Below are 22,038 nucleotides of genomic sequence, written 5' to 3' on the forward strand. Positions count from 1 at the left end.
AGAGCTGTATTTCAGAAGTGAGGGTGTCAGTAGATAACATGAAATCTTATTTTAAACAGACAAATTGAATTAAGCCGTGCAGTGAAATGAAAATCAAAAAACGTGGTTTGCTCTGTAAAAAAAAAAAAAAAGAAAAAAAAAAAGAGAAAAAGTGAAGCAGCCCTTATGTGCAAGTGAATTAACACTGTTAATATAATCAAGGTTAAGTTTCAAAACCAAATTAATAGTTTTTACACTTGCAGTAAGAAAGCTGACACTGAATATAGGCCATAAACAAATGGTTAATGGGAATACACCACCTTTTAGGTTGTGAGTGGAAGCAGACCTCAGAAACTTCACTCCGGCTGGAGAGGAATTGGTAATTTCTATTCCAAAATAATGGAAATGGCATAGGGCAAACCTCTATTTACTAAACAATAGGTTACACTAGATTAGCTGCATCGTCTTTGATAGAATGACTGATTTTCTGTGTTAGAACAAGCACATCTAATCTTCAAAGTTCAGGAAAGTGTTGAAAGTTATTTGATGTATGATGTTCTTAGCTATTTTTGAAGTTTAGTAGAAGTTTTCATAGAAGTTTAATAGAAGAATTTTCATGTGCAATTGATTGAACGTGAAAAGCCTGAGACAGAGGAAAACTGGCAGCAAAATTACTCACGTTTTAGTCTTGTGATACCATTTATTCGTATTCACAGACCAGTGTCTGTAGCCCAAAGAGCAAGTTGCTATGTTTATCGATTGAAAGGTTTGGTGACCAGTACTTTCTCACAGCACAGCAGGAAAGAAACCTGAGTTAATCTGTGCTGCCTCAGTTAACAGTAAAGCACAGGTGAAATACCGGAAAACTGAAGAAATGCTGAAAACCCTGGCTACAAAGAATTACTTCGTATTCCAAATATTCTGAATTTTCTCCGCATCTGCAAAAACAAAGCCATCCTTTTAATTTTAGCAGAGAAAGTTAGTATTTTTTCGGCTAAACTGAGTTGCAATCCATGTAACAAATCGCTGTAGACATACATTTATTTTTGATCACATGTAACTTTTAAAGGAAATCTGAGATAGTGTCGTTGAACTGGGTAGTTCCCAACAGTAGTAATAAATGGAAGGTGGTTGTTTTTATCTCTATGAAAGCAAAGATAAAATAATGATAACTGAAGTTTTTGAAAATACTGTCAATTAGAATAATTGATAAAACATCTCTCACAAGTTAGATTTCAGGGTTTATTTAATTGTTTGACTTTCTGTATTATTATGCTTTTATTTTATGCTGTGTCTTAAGTATGCTCTTGTAGCAAATCATATTTCAGAGTATGTATGCAAGTCCAAATGAAACAATAATAATATATTGTTTTTATTGATGCATGCAGCTCTAGAGTCAAATAGAAGTTAGATGAAATTGTGAGAAAGACACACATTAATACCAGATGTGGAAAATACTCTAAATGGGAATTCCTTCTTGGAAAGTGTGATTTAAAAAAAATATTTCTTTTCTAATATATACTTGAGAGTAGCTTTAAACAGAAATTAAGAAAGCCAGCAATTTGATGGTTTGACACCCTTTAGCTCTTAGTTTATGTATGGAACAAAGACAACTAAATATGCCTTTACCAACACCTTTCCATGAGAGGAATCCAAGGGACGGCTTTGGCACAGCTCTGGCTTTGTACATGTGCTGAAGTGTCACCGTCTGACATGGCAGAAGTTCTTGGATTCTTGAATAAACAGTTCAGTCCTGAAGATGCAAAGGTTGGGCCCCAAAGGTAACTGCTCACAGTCAATCTCCACAAAATTTGCAAAAGGACTCAAGGCATGGAAACCTTAGAGGGACACATAGTCAGAAAGAAGACAGAGAATTATAGAATACCACATACACTTTTGCTGGTTTGGGGAACCCTAAATGGAAAATAAGAAACACTTGTGTCACTTTCAATTTTAGCTAAGGACATACTAAAGATATGTCAAAGATTAGATCACACTGATTGGGTTTTGAGTTGCAGAATCTTTCCTCCAGGCGTATTTCATGGCAGCATTGCACTTTTTTCCTGATTTTTTTTTTTTCTCCATTGCACAGTAGCCCTTCCTTAGGCCATAGAAGGTCTAAATAATCCACTGCACTGTATCAGAGCTAAAACCTTTATAGTAATATGATGAAAGATATTATATTTCCGTCTATTTAACTATAGAAATATAATACTGATAATACTGCATAATAATAATACTGATATATAAATATACTGATATATAATAAATAATACTGATATATAAATATATAAATATAATACTGATAATACTGATACACTGCACTGAAGCAATTATTCCTTTAGCTTATTACAGAAATGTCTCTGCCTTTTTTGAAAATAAATAGGGTTTGATGGGACCAGAAGGCTCATTTGGTCTACCTGGAGCTCCTGGGCCTAAGGTGAGTATTTGTGTTAATTCACTTGTGACTTTAATAAAAGGCTGCTTTATAGATGACAAAATGTCAGGATTTTGCAGCTATTTTTTTACTATATTGAATATCGGTAAATAGCTGGGTGATTTTCCTGTACTACCTTATATGATAGTTCAGTCTCAAGAGAGTTTAATATAGCTCGGTAAATGGTGCCTGTAATCCCATGAGGTTTGGAACAATTGCAGAAATGGTGATGAGACTTTGTTTCAGCTGCACAGTCCTGGAAAATGTTCTGCAATGCTGGGAGCCAGACAATTCTCAGTATACATCAGAACTTTCTGCCCATGTTACATTTATTTATATTTTAATTGTGTTAAATAACATTACGTGCTGCTTTTTCCAGCCGAGGAGCCAAATCTATTTCAGATGTAACTTTATTGATTGCACTGCAACTACAGCAAGAATCAATTTGACCCAAGCTCTCAGAAACAAAAATAGATACTATAAATCCAGATCTGTTAGTGTAACCTTTTAATTTAATCCGAGATGAGTTTTGGCTAGTAAGCACTGGATTGTGTGTCCTAGCGAATATTTCAGAATATAGAATAGATTTCCTGAACTTTGTATTTATATTTAGATTAATTTTCACCCATACATTATTTTGTATTCAAAAGTACATATGTATTTATTTGAAATCGTGTACTGAAAGTAACATTTTTTAAAGTGGTCAGTATTTGCTATGGTCAGGAACATTGAATGCCTCTGACAATTTATTAGCTTAATTTTTATTTGTGAAATGTGCTTTTGTTTTGTACGTTTGTCTGTCATTCAGAATATAAGCTGATTCCTACAGAATCATTCTTAATAAGTTCATTCTTGCAGAAGAGCATCATGAAGTTATCAATAATTCTTAGATTTTAGTGAAAATCCTCATGCTGAATATATGCCTAATTCCATAGGCTAAAATAAAACCCCAAACATACATAAATACTTTGACTCTGATTCAGAGGATTCTCAGAGTTTTATTAAATAAGATGGTGGAGATGTGAAGTCATTCCACACAGACATGGTATGACTGGGCAAGGGCAGTCAGGCAGGTGGGAATGGGACAGGTGAGCAGAGGCTGGCAGATCCCAGTTTGTCATCAGTATCTCACCTTTCCTCAGAGAAAATTGGAACTTCAGGTTTCCTGTACCTCTTTTTAAGACCCAATTTCCCAGCAGTGTCTGTTTATGTTTCCTAGTCATACCATATGTGACAAAACATTGATGTATCATCCACACTCTTATATTGTTCCCTAGGGTGATAAAGGCGAACCTGGAATACAGGGAAAACCAGGATCATCAGGAGCCAAGGTAAGTATGAATCTGGAAACATTCTAGTTAAAGAAGGGATTGATCTACTTTTCCATGATTTACTGATTTTCCACTATTAGCTACAAGGCAGTTTGTTTCAAAATAAAACGGTAGTTAACAGAAGATTGCATCAGAATCCATTTGATGGCTTATTCTTATTAATTTTATACTAGATTTTAGGCAATATAAGTCAACTGTTCATGCAGTTCAAACGTGCAAACATTGCCATTGCTTCAGGTAGTTTTATGTGTGTAATTTTGAAAAATCGATATCAACTATATTAAAAGGCAATTAAAAAGTCAGATACTGGAAAACTGAGGTTAAGAATTAGGAGTCCCTTTTGTGGCTGCTCTGTATTCAACATCTCTTCACAAATTCTCCAGATATTTCAATCATCCTCAGTTGTAAAATTTCAAAATATCATAGCCAAAGCGTGTGACCTTGAGAAAACATGCATTCTATGTTTTTACACACGGCACATCTCTGACACAGAGCTATTTTATTACTCAGGGAGATCTAGGAGTACCGGGTGCCCCAGGTGAACCAGGTTACCCAGGCATTCCTGGTACCCAGGGTATAAAGGTAAGTATTTTTTCCAGTTTTACGTTAGTTGCATCTTGTATTGGAATTGCCTTTCTTATAAGTGATCACTATTAAAGAAAATACTTTTTCTCTAATACATCATTATTACTAGAGAATAGTTGGTATATTTTGGAAGGCCTATTCTTTAGAAATAACAATCATTTTTTGATAGGGAAGAGAGAATGGCCAAAATGGAGAAACTGTTAACAAAAAATGCTATGACATAGGTATTAATGAAATTTCCATTATGAATTATAGTACATACATAATGTTATATCCATGATTCTATATTTATTTAATCTTATGTCTTTTACCAAGTGCTACCTCACTGTTTCTTGTAAACACCCTTCAAAATAATATGAGTAACAGACTCGTTGAATCTTTGAGGATCCAAAGGTGGCCACACAAAACCTGAGCCCCCAGGTGTGCAGGTGACAGGGCGATGTCCTCCCCCTGCCTGCCATGCCACGCACCAGCCCCACGGACTCTGCAAACCAACATCCACTTGTTTCTTTAGGATATAGTTTACTATAGCTAACAAGCTTTATCTGTAGCTATTCAAACTAATATTTATTCAAGCAACAAGTTGTAGAGGATAAAAATGTTGCTATATTTACTATTTTTTAAATTTTAAAATGTAATATTACTTTTAAATTAATTAAATGAGCAAACTAAATTAGTAGGTTAATTCAAACTTTCAATTATATTTCAACTGATTTAATAATAACTTCAATTTTGAATGTGGAGAAAAATTTATATAGAAATAAATTGTCTTTAGGTAATATATCTGACACTTGTTTTGGAAATCTAGCAATGTTTCCTGGGAAATATTGGAGTCTCAATTAGGGTGAAGATTCTTCCATTATGTATTCAAATTATGGATTTCATAACAAACAAGAAATCCTGTAAAAGCAAAGGAAGCTCACGTAAGGTGTCAGGTAGAAAGGTGCAGTTATTAAAATATGATACTGCATCTCTGCAGTGTTACCAGCAGTGTAGAGGACCACCTTTTGAAGGATGAAGCTCTTCATATAAACTCATTACAGAAATAAGAGCTTCATCAGGTACTTCACCATGGAAAGAAAGGTTGAAGGGTAATGAAGCAGTAAGTAAGAAAGGGGGTGTTATCTATAAAGTTGTATGAAAATCCCATGCAGAGGTATTCCACCAGACTTCAGCTTCTGCTCCAGAAGGTCACGAGTTTCAGGTATGTCCAGTGTCATATATGCCAGTCATGTGTGGAAGTCTTACCTATGCTAGAGTATTTCACATGTCAGTAGGCACATATGGGAATGCCTTGGGTTGCCTGGTGCATCTTAAAGCATCTGAAGCAGGTCCCTGGTCAAGACAAACTAGAGGCTGATCCAAATTTAGATGAGGTTATCTTAGCTAAATGTTATAATGGAACCCGCGTCCTATTTTCCAAGACAAGATGTAGAAAAATGAGTCTTCTGACCAATTTCAAACCAGTGATTTCCAGAGCACATAAGGACAAAGATTTCTTGGCTTAAGTCTTTCAAAATATTCTGAAGCCCAGTGGAAGAGTGTCTTGAGTCAAACCGATAGCTTAATTTGTTTCATTATCACCATATATTCAGTTTCAATATCTGAGGATGTTGTAAGGCACATGTGCCAAGACAGTAATACTAATTTTAAGAAGGGAGATTTTGTTAAAATTTATGGAACCTCTGTACATTTTAAATTGAAGACAGTTCTGTATAAGTCATTATCCATTTTATATCAAGATACACGGCACAATATGTATTTCTGTTTAACTGGAGTTACAATTCATATGTATGACAAACTCTTGAATTATTCAAGAAAAAGTGAATCTGACAGTAAAAGTGAAGCCTTTCAGCTATAGCTTATTTTAAAACTTGAAACCAAACCAAAGATTTTACATTCAAATACAATATAACCAAATACAGCTGGCATAAATACCCTTTTATGTTCTGGGATTTTCAATCAGGAAAATATTTGCCATGAACAAAATATCCTCTTTACTACTGTTTAGCATTTAACTAAACATTCTCTCTTTTAAAAACCAACCGACCATACACGTTTGACTCTTGCAAGAATACTAGTAAAACAGATCCAAAAAGCTCCATCCGAATTATTTTCTGTATTAAATTATTAAATGCAGTTTTGCATTTTGTCTTTTTAAACAGAGTCACACTGATTTAAGAGGTCTGAGTTAGGGCAGGAGGCATCATCAATAACCTTAAGTTTCCTTTTCAGTCACTTGAGAAAGAAACATTCTGGGACTATGTATTTTATACCACTACCATTAGTTGGCTTGAACAGTTTTCAAGAGCTGCCTGTTTCTCTCCAGTGCCAATCAGGTGGTGTTCAGACAACTTGATAAACCTAGATACCTGCCTTTTAAGTACCATTTGCACCATCTCATTGCCAGTAACCCCATTAATGCTTATTTGCTATAAACATTTCAATGGAAGTCAAAAGGAGAGGGTAGAAGTGGAATTTAGTCTTTGGTGTGTCACGCATAACTTCTATGTTCAATGGGTTTATAGGAAGTGTTACAGAAATTATTTATACTCTATTATCTGTGGGTGAAGGCAAGCATACTTAATGGTTTGCATCCAGATGAAATTCAACTAGTCAGAAATACTGCTCCCCTCCCTGTCTACATCCTCTGTGCTCCCTCCCATACACGGAGTGGATGAAATCCTGCTGGATTTGCCACCTCATCATGTTGTATTTTTTAATTTTATCTTGGTATCCGAGTATACACTTTCCTTTTTGATAGTTCTGTCTATGACAGATTCTCTTCTTGGTATAACTTTCTGTACTTTTTTTTGTGTTTGTGTACATGAGGATAAAGTGATTTGTTTGCATTCAGTATAAATAAAAGCTATTAGATGCTTCTCTTGTATTTACTGTGTTCATTTAAAACACAGACTGCATGTCTTTGAGATTAATCATGTTACAATGTAGACTTTTCTTCCAATATTTTACAGGGGGACAAAGGAAACCAAGGTGAAAGTGGTATCCAGGTATATCAACTTTGTTTCTAATAGAAAACTCCTGGCAACACAATTAATACAAGTCTTAGATGTTAATTCAGGAGCTTTTTTTTAAGATCAAGCTCTACAGATGGTTTACTTGAGGAGCCCTAAGTCCTCTTCAAGCAAAATTGCCCAATATGCCTAGCATGAATTTCCAGTTGAATTTCTGGGGCTGGGCAGGCTGTTGACATTTGGTGTGGAGCATGTGGGCTCAGGGGTGTGGGCTGTGCTACTGCCCCACAGGACTGGGACATGACCTGTGATGGCACACAGTGGGATTCTTCTCCTTGTTATCTAAAAGTCATGGAAGTACCTTCATGAAAAAGAAGAGTCACATGTCTCTATTCAAATCTTTGCTTGGCTCCTCTGTATTTGGAGTAGAAATTATGTCCTTCTGCCCTGTTTTTGCTCTGAACACTTGAAGAGTAAGTTTTCAGATTGGTTGGGCCTAGGTTTGGATGAGATTCTGAGGATTACTTCCTTGTGTTATTTTTGATAGTTTAATTATGTCTCCCAGATAAATGTATGTTTTAAGAAAAATGTGCTTCTTTTCTGAAGGGACTGAAAGGAGAAAAAGGAAGACAAGGAAATCCAGGCTTACAGGTACTGTTAAAATAGTGATCTCAGTTCAAGAGAGTCATGGTCCGTATTATTTTTTAAGATTACTTCTATCAACATGGATAATTCTTCGAATCAGGTGAAATATATTTATGTATAACGTGACTACATAGTTATATAAATTATCTCTTAAACAACTGTAGTATTTTAAAAATAAGAAATACACATATAGAGAAGATGGAGCCACACTTTTCTTGGCTGTGCAGTGGAAGGATGAGACAAAACAGACATGAGTTGGAATGCAGGAAATCCAAATTTGATATATGGGAAAAGCGTTTTGCTTTGAGGGTGGTCAAACACCGGAGGAGGCTGCTCACAGGGATTGTAGCACAAAACCTGTCTGGCCAGGGTGTTGAGCAGCCTGCTCCAGCTGGGTTTGTGCTGAAAAGGAACTTCAGTCCATGGAGGTCTCTTCCAACCTGCATGTTTCTGTGGTCCTGGGATATTACATATGGAGAAACAGGCCAGAAGTACATTTTTCTGCAGTATTTTAGTAAATTCTTAATTATGGAAAATTTTCATGAAACATAAGTGATATAAAAGGCAGGTAACATCATAAAGTGGCTTGTAAAGGTTACAAGAGTGGTGCTTGAGATGTTAAGATTTTGCGTGTACCATGCTCAATTTCATGTAGTTCATTACCTTCTAGATTATACCGGGAGTCACTATTGACATCTTCTGTGCTCATAAATTACAGATGTTTCCTGTTTCAGCTGCAAATCAGTGAGATCCAGTTGTTTCTTTTAACTCTGGGCCAATGTATTCTGATTGTGTCATAGTTGGCTATCTTGTTATACCACAGAAAATAACTGTTAGTATTTATAAATACTTGTTAACTACATAATCTATGTCATGTCTAAACAGAGGAGTATTTGTTAGAGGTACATATCTAGAACTAGACTTGGAAGGAAGTCGCAGTTGGTTTTTTTTGGAGTTGCGACATCAATAACAGCTGCCTGTCTAGCCAGAAGGAGCAGATTCCAGTGGAGCATGGGCAGGAGATCTAGATTGTACGTTAGCCTCGGTTTATCACTCTCAGAGGTATGTAGGTTGACAGCAGTCTGGTAGTAAAGCTGAGAAAATAAATTTTGAAAACATTTTTTTAAACTGAAAGGCCCATCATTGGTTTTCGCCAAATGTAATGTCCTAGACTAACATTATGCAAGTTAAACTTTCTGGCTTTTCCTTTTGAAAATAATGGAAAAAAAATAATATATTTATTATTTTAATCATAAGGTAAAACAAAGTGATAGTGAAAGAAAACATGTTTTTTTCAGATAGAATGAGGCAACTGAATTGCTGTTGCTTCCTTTTTTTTTTTTTTTTTTTTTTTGAAAAAGCTGAAGAAGTAATACAGACTTGGTCTAAAATTGTTTCCCATGCTAATCTAGGTTGGTCAGCAACCAAAAAATCAGTCATTTAAGTACTTCTGGTAGACAGCACTAGATCCTTCCAAGGTTTCTAAAGCCTTCAGGACTTCTCAAGGATACAATGCAGATTTGCTTGTCCATAAGACTATATCAGAAAAGTAAAAGAACCTGGTGTCTTGCCATGGAACTTGACGATCAATAACGCCATTGAGCCATTTCACAGAAATGACACCAAAACTGTCTGCGACCATGCAAATCTGGCTTATGAGCTGAGTTTGTATTTAAAAGGCTCTGAGCTTGATTTCTGTCTAGTAAGACAGTATTAAACAGATAGAATCAGGAATTTCCTTTTGCCAGAACACATTTTTTTTCTCTTTTGTAGAGTGAATAAGGTTTTGTCTATATGCACTTCTTGTACACTAAAAAAATATGTGGTTTAAAATATGTATGATATATTCCAAACTTATCCTTTTGTTATATGGTATTGAAGGTATTACTAAGGTGTTAATTCACCACGATATACCTTTTTTCATCTTTATACGCAGTTTTTATTATGCAAATAGCAATCACAGAATCTGTAAAAATTGACATTTGTGATTAATTTTTGAAAATAAAGTACAAAAATATTATTTTTTGATTCCAAGTAATTTGGCTCAACTGTTTTTTTTTTTCCTATTAATTCCTAAAGGGAGTAGAAGGACCGAGTGGAGAACAAGGAGAGGTAAGCATTTTGTAATGACAAATACAGTATTACAAAAGTATTGCATTTGTTTCTGCAAACTATGTTATCTGTAGAATGTATGTTTATAGTCTTGTTTCCATACTCACATCTCTATAAGCAACAGAAGAAAAATGAATTAAGAAATATCAAAAAGAAAGAAGTATTAGTTAAAAAGAGACATAGTGAAATATATATTTAATGAAATGAAATATTAAAAATAACTAAAGTCAAGTATATAATTTAAGAGAATAAAAAAACCAAATCCAACAACAACAACAACAAAGGAGAGGTAGTTGAAGAAAGCAAATAATTAAAGAAAAAAAAATCTAGAGATTCTGTTGTATTCTGTTCATTGAAAAGTATAGTTCATAAAAGAATACAGAGTACTTGATCAAGATGATCCATATTGTTCATCAGCAGCCAATAATAGCAGGGCAGGATACAAATAATAGGCAACAGGATACACAAAGAAGATCTTTCTTCACACTTTTTGGCAGTCAACAAGTTAGAGGAATTTAAGCTGGAGATCAAGACCATTGCATTTAATGTCAGTCCTGAGTTTACCTAATTCCTTTTGAACTGTGCCGATATACTGTAATTTCAGCTTCCATAAAAGTCTGTGGCAAGGAATTCCACAACGGAACTGTTTGTCTTACCAGTGAGATTTCTTCGTGTGCCTTTATTTCAAAGCTAATGAAAAGGAATGTAGTGAAGCCTTTACAAAGATAATTTTTTAGAGAATTCTGTCTTTGAGCCTGACTCAGAAAATGCAGGGCAGAATTATTTCTCTCTGTGACTGAGTTTATGCAGGAATAATTCAACTGAGCCTGAGACTTGAGGGGCATAAGGGGAAGCCCACTTGGACTGCCCTTGGTCTGCCAGAAACTTCATTTGTTGTTCTCCAGGATATTTTTAGAAGTCCTATCTTTTTTTTTCCTTTGGTTTGGCTAATGTAGATATATTTATGGCCAGACTTTTTAATCTTTGTGTTGCACATTGTTTAAAAATAGGATTTGAAATATTAACTTTGATAGTTATTTTTTATTGATCCCAATGTTTAGTGAAATCAGGGTGCACTCTGTCCCGTTGATAGAATTCTCCTTCTACTTTATTTAGAGATTTCATTGTTCAACCTTTTTTCAGTAAAGCATTGTTGCATATCAATAGCTGGACATATTCATTGGAAGCTCAATTCTGATAATTAAATAATATTATGGATTTAAACATATAAATTGCCCCATATGCTGTTGTGGTTCTATGAAATACTTAAGATGACAATTTGATTTCTAGGTGTTTTGCTAAATCATTGCTGAAATTGGTAAAAGATTAAAGCCTCTTTTAATATTGTAAAACGTAGTAATAATATATTTCTTCTGAAAAATCCTTTTAATAATATTCATACAATACGCTGAAGTATAATCATGTAATTGTTTTTAATTATCCGACCTATAAAATGGGCTTATTTTCCCTTTTAATAAAATATGTTCTCTTTTGTTACATTCTGACTCCTCAAGGAAAAGTTTCTTCAGTCTGTAATTTTCAGCACTTACTGAGGTATTTTCCTTCTGTTTTGTTTTGGGTTTTTTTTCCCTTTTTTTTTGCCAATAACAAGGATCAACAAACAAGGCCACATATGCGATGTGGCTGAGCATTACAAGACCAAGATATACTGCAGAAAATGTTCCCTCAGCAGTTTCATTTGCATTTTGGCACGTTCTGCAGGCAGTTGTGCTGATGTTTCCAGAGTTCTGTCCTGGTGTTTTTGTACTGGCTTCTTGCCTGTTAAGTTTTTTCAACAACAGATGCCATTTTCCCAGTATTTCAATGGTTCTTAAAACTTTCTAACCCCTTTAACATTTAGTTCCAAATAAATCAACTTGCAAGTCAGATGTCTTTTATGTAAACATATTCCATACCTGTAAAAGTAATTAAAATTAAAACAAATAACTTCTAGCTACAAGAACAGCATGATTTTCAGATCCCAGCATGTACAGCTTTTAGTATAGCCACAGGCAGCTACATATGCTGCGTATGTTTATCTCCGAGCGTTGCTGACCCTGTTAAATGAAAATAAATTTGTAATTGTGTAATATAGAAATGAACAAGTACAAATCTACGAAGTGTAACTAATAGTATCAATTCTCTATGACTACAAAATTCACGTTGACAGTATCAAGAAAATGAAATACAATTACAACCTTGGAAAAAGTCAGTTTTGTAGCGGGAAGAGGGTATGGACTGCTGCTCGGTTCATGCATGGCATCTTAGTGGTGGCCCATCTTTCCAGCAGCACTCTGAGGCACTTGACTGACATCTGTTGTTGGCTCATGTAAGAGGAAAAACTACCTGCCTTAATTTAGTGGCTAGTGCTCTGCATAAAACTGAGAAAGCAGAAATGGAATTTGAAGCTGGCTACTTTTTAATTATTCATGTGGAGAACTCTAGGCATTGTTATTAATTCAGACCAAGCCACAAAGCTTTGAATTTTCCTGATATAACTATTTTGGTAAGTACTATATAGAATGATGCAAAGTAATATACATACCATAATTAAATATTCAGTGTAAGTCTATGAAGACTCTATGCCTGAGTGCCTCTTAAACTTGCATTATTTGCTCGAATAAGTTTTGTCATATATAGTAATGCTGCTGCACTGTTTCCACGATTCCATCTAAAATATTTGGAAAGGGTTAAAGAAAATTTTGGAGCACCTGATAGCATTATGCAAAAACTGTGCAAAAATGGAAGGAAAAAACTCGTCAGGGAACAAACATAGTATACCAACTTCAGTCTTGAGCATGTACCAGCTTACATTGTAATGATGTTTTGTTGGCTGCAGCATAGAGGAATTCCACATGAACTATTGCAGTAGGTAACTCCATACATAGCAGAACCATTGCTTTGATGAAGATACATCAAAATATTTTCCAGTATTATTTTAACCTTTTCCAGTGAAGCAAATGCGCTACAGTTTTATCAATCATGTGGAGAATAAATGAAGTCAGAAAAAAAGCCCAAAACCCAAAGGGAACAAAAAAAACCCAAACAAAACCAACCAAACAACCAAACAAAAAAACCCCACGACAACAAAAAAAACCCCTAACTGAAATAAAACTATTTTTTCCCTTTTCTTATGCATTACAGGCATAGGGTAAAACTCTTGATTGTTGTAGTGTGTTTGCCAAGAACTTCAGAGATGCCAGAATTTCACTTCTCATTTTTCCAGCCTTCTAAGGATTTTAACGTATCATAACAAATTATCTCATTCTCATGAAAAAGTGACTAAAGCCTTTCCTTCCATATGTTAATAAGGACGACTATTTTGTTTTATATTAATTAGAAAGTAAAATGAGTCCATAAAGTTAAAAAACTGTAATGGTAATTTATCTCTAGTTATATTTGGCAAGTCATTTTATCTGGAGCAGTTACTAAAGAAGCTGAAATCTTCAGTACATTTTAGTGAAAGAGATCTCATATGTATCAAGTTAATTTTCAGTGACAACATATTAATTTACTGCAGACCATCAATGAAAATTTTCTCAGAGTGCATTTGCTCGCTTCCAAATGGTCTGTGAAGATACAACTGGCTTTTTGTTGGTTTTCTTTCCAGAAAGGTGAGAAAGGAGATCCAGGCATTCGAGGCATCAATGGGCAAAAAGGAGAATCCGGTATCCAGGGCTTGGTTGGACCTCCTGGTCTCAGAGGTCAGCCAGGAGATAGAGGACCCCCAGGACCACCTGGATCAGATGGAAAACCTGTATGTATAGGACCTCAAACTTGTCATTTTAGGTACTTTAAAAACCCCAAACAAATGCATGCTCTCTGTTTTATTAACTCTTCTCTGTTCAATTCAGGCACGAGAATTTTCAGAAGAATTTATTCGACAAGTGTGTTCAGATGTACTGAGAAGTAAGTTTGAAAACCTCTTTACTCTTCTTACCTTGTTTGAAGTGCTAAAGAAGTTTCCTGATAATTATAAAGATGCTTTCTTGGAAGCAAGATTGATATTGCTGATTTAGCATTGACTTTCCTACAGGTGTGAAAATATATTTCCACACCATAGGTTCCATGCTCTACCATTTTGTTTCCTAAATGTATCATATTGTCTAAAGAGAGGATTCTGTGATTGTATTAGTGCTTAGGGGGCAATACTTTTCTGTTTTATTGTTTCAGCACTCTAAACAGTTTTCTATTTGAATTCTTCCAGCCCAGTTGCCTGCCATCCTCCAGAGTGGAAGGCTACAAAGCTGTAACCACTGTCAATCCCAAAGCGCTTCTCCGGGACTTCCAGGACCACCAGGTCCAAGAGGCCCTGAAGGCCCCAGAGGGTTTCCTGGACTGCCAGGCAACGATGGTGTTCCGGGGCTGACAGGAATCCCTGGCCGCCCTGGGGCTCGTGGGACAAGAGGTACTGCCTGCATGGGTCACGGTGCCAATGGCCTTGATGACTTGGTTTTCTGCTTCTGGTTTTGAATGGAGTTACTGCAGGGTGGAGAAAGGGAGCAGCTGGGTTTGCATCACAAGGTGTGACTGAGGACGTGGTGCCATGTCGAAGTTTCACTGCTTACGAGGAACATGTGGCAGAATAAGAATACAAGAACACAACAACATAGCTACTGTTCAGCTCTACTGTAGTCAAACATTTTTTAGAGAGTTCTTAGTCTTATGTATATGTTTTTAGCTGCTTTTAGATGATTTTTTAAATCAAATATACTTAGATGTGGCTTTCAATGTATTTCCATGTTTTCTGGTTTATTTTCTTCCAAACTTCTGTATTTGTGCTATTTTAAAGAACAGTATTTACTCACTGGCTGTTTACTATCTGCTACCCTGTAGGCTGATTTTTGGCATGCAACACCCTTATACCCCCTATAATTTCCTGGCAGTTTATCCTTTTTTTCTTTTTATCTCATAAGGATTTTTACTCGTTTATGCTTTTCTTAAACATTCTGGTTTCTTTTTAGGCAAGCTAAGGTTTATGTTTTCAGGTAACTCATCCATCTGAGCATTCCAACTGATTTTTGTGGTGTATTTGCAGATTTTAGATTAAATATGCATACATTTAGCTTGGAACTGGACCAAAAGACTAGGTAAAGTCCCTAATTTGGTAACTGATCCCAACAGCAATTGTGTTTCCTATAGCATCAAAATAATCAGGAAAGCTGTGTGAAATACAGCTAACTAGTAATGTGCCGAGGGTAGACAGGCAAATATTTGCTACATACCTGGTTTCTTTGTGATTTATTGACTGTGACCTAGCATGTCAAATTCAGTTTGGGTGATTTGTCTGTGGTGCTTGTATAATTTCATTGCCAATAGGAGAATGTGCAGGTTTCCTCTGGAGCTGACACTAGTGGTTCTGGCTATTCCGTTAGAGTTGGAAAAATAGATATCTGTTTCTATGAAGAAACTGAATTTATTGGGTTGTACTCGTGTAAGTGAGCACATCTTTTGCCCCTCTCAGTGTTCCTTTGGTGGAGAATGAATTCTGCCATATGTTGTGGAGGATTGCTTATATATTCATTATTCCACACGGACTGTGGTGAATACCTTACACTTCCTTCATACTACTACTTAAAAACTTTGCTGATGGAAAGGCAATGACAGCAAATTTCTTAATTGCCTATGATCAATTCCTTCAACTCCTTGTGGCTCTCTGCTTAACAGGTGCCACATCAGCTCTTCATTCAGTGGAACTGAGGATAATTAAGAACTCAGTTACACTGTGCAGGTTACAAGAAAATGCTTATTTTACATCCCATTATTTGCTTTTGAATTATTATATTTTTTATTCAATAAGTATAATCAAATGCTGACTTCCTAATTCTTTGGATGAAAGTATTCTTAGTGTGCAAAGATGTGCATGTGTTTGCTAATTCACAGGACTGCCAGGGAAAAATGGCGCAAAAGGCAACCAAGGAATTGGGGTTCCCGGGATCCAAGGCCCACCAGGACCTCCAGGTGAGGGATGGTTCATCTATGCAGATTCAGTGCATGCTAATAACTACCAAAGAATGTGGTCTAGAAAAAATATGTATATAATTCGGAAAAACTTAGTTTTTACACAACTTAATTATTGTATATGTTTTATGGCTAATGCCTGTCTTTTGCATGCCTTTTAAGTTGTCATAGAATACATTATTTAGTATAAGACAGGTCTTGTAGAGATTGATACCTGAGATTGCTGTTTCTTGATAGATGGAGCCTGAAGTCAGCCATTGTCTGAAAACTGAGCCCTGCTATGATCAGGAGACTTGTAAGCAGTGCTTAGTGAAGGAAGATGTTCTTCCTAGCAGCAACGTATTCATACAAAGTGCAAAGCTGAGCATTTTGAAAAGATAATAGGGCCTGATCCAAAGCCAGAGAAACTAATAGAAATCGGAGGCCTCTCACTCATGCCCTGGTGGTTCCAGATTATGTGATAAAGTGTAACAGTGTACTGAAGTTGATTTTTATATTTCCTCTTAAAAACATTTTTTTATTAAAAGAGTTTTCCACATGCTTTTTTAAAAAAAAAGTCTTAGAAGTGTACCATGTTGGTTATATAAACATATAAACAGTTTGCAACAAGAATTGTATTTCAGAAAATGAAGTTTTCTTTATCTGCATACTTCACCAAAGAGCAGGGGGTTTGTGGGTCAGTGCTTGTTCTTTTTTTTCATTTTAATAAACATCCTTTGTAATGTATTTGTTTCTTATGTGTTGTTAAGGTCCTGAGGGTCCTCCAGGTATGAGTACAGAAGGACGTCCTGGAGAGCGTGGGCCACCTGGTAAAGATGGTGATCGTGGCAGTCCGGGAATGCCAGGACCGGTTGGACCCCCTGGAATTTGTGACCCATCACTATGTTTTAGTGTAATTGTGGGGAGAGACCCATTTAGAAAGGGACCAAATTATTGATTTGTGATACAATGATTTAGAGGAATAGGTATGGTGCTTGTCTTTTATGGTCTTTCAAGTCTCAGGAAGGTGACCAGCAATAATCCCATAAGCAAGAACAAAAGTACCTCTGACATAATAAACATGATAAATAATGATCCCAAAGCTTATACATTCCTTTAGAAAAGAAACTCTGATATTTTTTTATAACTTGTATTAATTGAATCTCAAGTGTATTTAAACAATCACAGGAATAAAAATAACTATAATATTTGCTATTTAGTATTTAAGTTTCCTGTCATACTCCTGAAGTCCTTTGCAAAATTGCTGGGCAAGCCACTGGGGGCAGGATTAGGCCTTTAATGGTAGTGGTCAGGTATAAATTACTGTGAAATTTTTCACATGCAATTGACATATACAGTACATGACATTGAAAGAATGTGGCTGGCTTTGACTTCATATGTGTGTGAATCTCATTGGCTTGTGTACATTTTGTATGTCATAGCTCCAAGTGCTCTGTGAGCGAAAGAATATATCAGATTTTTATAAATTAAGAGGAATATCTGGACTTATTTTGGAAATAATATCACCTATTTTGCCATGCAACACTTTACTTAAAACCAAGGTGAAATGCAAGGGTAGATAACTCCTACTTGTTCAAGATTGGCCAAGGTTTCATTGAGGATGGTACTTTTAGCTACAAAAGGTCAAAACGTTCCATGTGGGTAGTTCACATTATATGAAAATAGCATTAAAAACAAAAAAGAACAAAAAATGGTATAGCTGGCTTGTAGCTATGATTTGACAAAAATAAAAATTAAAAAAATGTTTACACAACCCTAATGTAACAGTTCTGCATAATTAGTATTAAGTTATACACCCTTTGCTGTTTTTCCCCAAGGACTGCAGTTGCCAAATTGAAGAAGCAGGTTTACAAGGAGAAAGGTCTAACTGCTGGCTGACTAGCTGCAATGTTTGTTGTGCTGTTTCCTTTTTCAGTTTGAGCAGGCTATGTGTAATTTTCATTGTATGCTTTGCTAATGAGGTGTATTGCTTGCTTTTACATAGACAGCAAAGGCACAGTTTCCATGAGAATTTAAAATCCATTTCTTAAATTAAGGCAGAGTCTTGTATTGAACTTAACTGATGCTTTATAAGGGGCTTTTTCTAATGTGGTGTTTTTCTGTTGTCCTACTATCAGAGATTGGTAATATGCTTGACATTCAAGGTAAAATAAAATTTTGTAAAGAACTGGTGGTGGTTTGATGAACAATTACAAGAGTCGTATGTGTCCTGTGTCGCAGAAGAAAGTGAGGCCTGTGATATACAGTGGGATGGTTCCACCTTGCAGCTGTGTGTTTTTCCCTAGTGTCCTTCCATTTCCTCTTGAGAAAGTACCATCTGTGGGAGCAGCACCTTTCACTGGACTCCCTGCTGTGTGTCCCCGGAGCTGCCGCCTGCCCAGAGCTGCAGCCCGCAGGAGTAGCTTAGCCAAACCACAGCCTTGGTTACAGCAGGGTGCAATCATTTATCTCATAAAACCCAGTCTAAAAACCTCCAAGGTGATTATTCTTCATTCTGACATGGACCTGAGAAACAAAGGTGTGTGTGAATTTTTCTCACCAGACACGTGTTCCTTGGTACACACTGGGGGACTTTGCTCCTGTGAACATGCATTGATTGAAGAAAGAATCATAGAATAGTTTAGGTTGGAAGAGACCTTTACAGGTCATCTAGTCCAACCCCCCTGCCATGCGCAAGGACATCAACTAGATCAGGTTACTCAGAGTCCCGTCCAGCCTGGCCTTGAATGTCTCCAGGGATGGGGCATCTACCACCTCTCTGGGCAACCTGTGCCACTGTTTCACCACCCTCATTGTAAAAAATTCTTCCTCATCTCTAGCACGCATCTCCTCTCTTTTAGTTGAAAACCATTCTTCTTTTTACTATCGCAACAGGCCCTGGACTCAAAGGGGGATGGGGTTGTGGCTGGGCTTTCATCAGTTGGGCAGCACTCTACAGTTGATGAAGACCAGGAGGCCCCCCATACCCCTAGGGTGAAGTCAGTGTGCTCAGCTCGCTCTCTGAAATGCCTGTACACCAATGCACGCAGCATGGGGAATTAGCAGGAGGAGTTAGAAACCCGTGTTCGGGCAGGAGATTATGATCTGGTGGCGATTACAAAGACATGGTGGGACAGCTCACATGACCGAAATGTGGTCATGGATGGCTATGTCCTTTTCAGAAAAGACAGGCCAGCCAGGCGTGGTGGTGGAGTTGCTCTTTACGTGAGCAACTACAATGTGTTGAGTACTGTCCAGGCACAGATGAGGAGCGAGCTGAGATTCTAAGGGTGAGAATTAAGGGGCAGGCTGGCAGGGGTGATACTGTTGTGGGTGTCTATTACAGGCCACTAGATCAGGGTGAGGAAGTTGATGAGGCCTCTACAGACAGCTGAGAGCAGCCTCACAGTCACAGGCCCTGGTTGTTGTGGGGGATTTTAACTTCCCTGATGTTTGCTGGAAGGACTACTTGGGCAGCCACAGTCCGGGAGGTTCCTCCAGTGCCTTGACGATAACTTTCTGATGCAAATGGTGGATGAGCTGACTAGGAGAGGTGCACTGCTGGACCTCATCCTCACTAACAAGGATGGTGTGGTTGAAGCAGTAAAGGTTGAAGGCTGCCTTGGTTGCAGCGACCATGAAATGGTGGAGTTCAGGATCTCGTGTAGCAGGAACAGAATAGCAAGCAGAATTGCAACCCTGGACTTCAGCAGGGCAAACTTTGGCCTTTTTCAAACAATTGCTAGGGGAAGTCCCATGGGCAAGGCTGCTTGAAGGTAAAGGGGCCCAAGATAGTTGGTTAGTGTTCAGGGACTGTTTCTACTGGGCACAAGATCAGAACATTCTGACATGTAGGAAGTCAAGGAAGGGAGCCAGGAGACCTGTGTGGTTAAACAGGGAACTGCTGGGTAAGCTCAAGTGCAAGAGGAGAGTTTATAGATCATGGAAGGAGGGGCTGGCCATTTGGGGAGAATATAAGGCTGTTGTCAGAGGGTGTAGGGAGGCAACTAGGAAAGCTAAGGCCTCCTTAGAATTAAACCTGGTGAGAGGGGTCAGGGACAACACAAAGAGCTTTTTCAAATACATGGCAGATAAAACTAACACCAGAGGCCATGTAGGCCCACTGATGAACGAGGTGGGTGCCCTGGTGACAGAAGATACAGAGAAGGCAGAGTTACTGAATGCCTTCTTTGTCTCTGTCTACTCTGCCAGAGGCTGTCCTGAGGAGCCCTGTACTGCTGAGGCCCCAGAGGAAGTCAGGACAATGGAGGAGTCTGCCTTGGTTGATGAAGACTGGGTTAGGGAGCAATTAGGCAATCTGTACATCCATAAATCCATGGGCCCGGATGGGATGCACTCATGGGTGCTGAGGGAGCTGGCTGATGTCATTGCTGGACCACTCTCCATCATCTTTGCCAAGTCTTGGGAAACGGGAGAGGTGCCTGAGGACTGGAGGAAAGCAAATGTCACTCGAGTCTTCAGAAAGGGCAAGAAGGAGGACCCAGTTAATTATAGACAGGTCAGCCTCACCTCTATCCCCAGGAAAGTGATGGAACAACTTATCCTTGGTGCCATCTCAAGGCATATTAGGGATAAGAGGGTCATTAGGGGCAGTCAACATGGCTTTACCAAGGGGAAGTTGTGCTTGACCAACTTCATCACCTTTTATGGGGACATAACGAGGTGGATAGATGATGGCAGAGCGGTGGATGTGGTCTACCTTGACTTTAGTAAGGCATTTGACACAGTCTCCCACAGCATCCATACAGCTAAACTGAGGAAGTGTGATCTGGACGATTGGGTAGTGAGGTGGACTGGGAACTGGCTGAAGGGAAGAAGCCAGAGAGTTGTGGTCAATGGGGCGGAGTCCAGTTGGAGGCCTGTATCTAGTGGAGTGCCTCAAGGGTCAGTACTGGGGCTGGACAGGCTGGATAGTTGGGTGGGGAAAAATTTAATGAAATATAACAAGGGAAAGTGTAGAGTGTTGCATCTGGGTAGGAATGACCCAGTTGGGGTCGTTGGGGAATGACCTATTAGAGAGCAGCATAAGGGAAAGGGACCTGGGGGTCCTGGTGGACATCAGGATGACCATGAGCTAGCACTGTGCCCTTGTGGCCAGGAAAGACAATGGCAACCTGGGGTGTATTAGAAGGCGGGCGGTTAGTAGGTCCAGAGAGGTTCTCCTTCCCCTCTACTCTCCTCTAGTGAGACCACATCTGGAATATTGTGTCCAGTTCTGGGCCCCTCAGTTCCAGAAGGACAGGGAACTGCTGGAGAGAGTCCAGCACAGGGCAACAAAGATGATTAAGGGGGTGGAGCACCTCCCTTATGAAGAAAGGCTGAGGGAGCTTGTTCTCTTTAGCTTGGAGGAGACTGAGGGGTGACCTTATTAATGTTCACAAATATATAAAGGGTGAGTGTCACGAGGATGGAGCCAGGCTCTTCTTGGTGACAACCAATGGCAGGACAAGGGGTAATGGGTTCAAACTGGAACACAGGAGGTTCCACTTCAATTTGAGAAGAAACTTCTTCACAGTGAGGGTGACAGGGCACTGGAACAGGCTGCCAGAGTCTCCTTCTCTGGAGACATTCAAAACCTGCCTGGACACCTTCCTGTGTAACCTCATCTAGGTGTTGCTGCTCTGGCAGGGGGATTGGACTAGATGATCTTTTGAGGTCCCTTCCAATCCCTGACATTCTGTGATTCTGTGAATGTAAAACAATCTTCAAACCCTTGATGTGCAGAAGGAGGAGATTTGAAGCTGAATCTATTTGATTGCCTTAACTGCCGAGCTGTTTGCGTACTTTGAGCTTCAGTACTGCTCTGTCTTTGGTATTTTGCTCTGAATTTGAGCCTGCTGAACCTGTCACATTTCTGCAAAAAGGATTTGTTTTTGACAAGTTGGAATTTTCCAGAGAAGTGCTGACCATCTCACCTATGCAGGTGTCTCTTTGAAAGCTAGTAACAAGGTAGCTTATTTAAATGAAAACAAACAATTTTAAAACCTAGTTCTGTGTGATTAAATAGCCAGAA

General features: G+C 38.0%; 1 protein-coding gene across 1 annotated transcript in view; it reads left to right on the forward strand.

Moving 5' to 3' along the window:
* Positions 1-18,209, forward strand: part of COL21A1 (collagen type XXI alpha 1 chain) — a 91,658-nt gene extending 73,449 nt beyond the window's left edge. The window contains exons 20-30 of the mRNA XM_082047860.1: positions 2,366-2,419; positions 3,694-3,747; positions 4,258-4,329; positions 7,308-7,343; positions 7,914-7,958; positions 10,032-10,064; positions 13,675-13,821; positions 13,919-13,973; positions 14,272-14,472; positions 15,948-16,025; positions 16,775-18,209. Coding sequence (XP_081903986.1) covers positions 2,366-2,419; positions 3,694-3,747; positions 4,258-4,329; positions 7,308-7,343; positions 7,914-7,958; positions 10,032-10,064; positions 13,675-13,821; positions 13,919-13,973; positions 14,272-14,472; positions 15,948-16,025; positions 16,775-16,962 — 963 coding nt within the window. The 3' untranslated portion in view covers positions 16,963-18,209. The remainder of the gene's footprint in view (positions 1-2,365; positions 2,420-3,693; positions 3,748-4,257; positions 4,330-7,307; positions 7,344-7,913; positions 7,959-10,031; positions 10,065-13,674; positions 13,822-13,918; positions 13,974-14,271; positions 14,473-15,947; positions 16,026-16,774) is intronic.
* Positions 18,210-22,038: the final 3,829 nt, after the last annotated feature.

The sequence above is a fragment of the Streptopelia decaocto genome, assembly GCF_964273445.1.
Source record: "Streptopelia decaocto genome assembly, chromosome: 3".
Classification (NCBI taxonomy): domain Eukaryota; kingdom Metazoa; phylum Chordata; class Aves; order Columbiformes; family Columbidae; genus Streptopelia; species Streptopelia decaocto.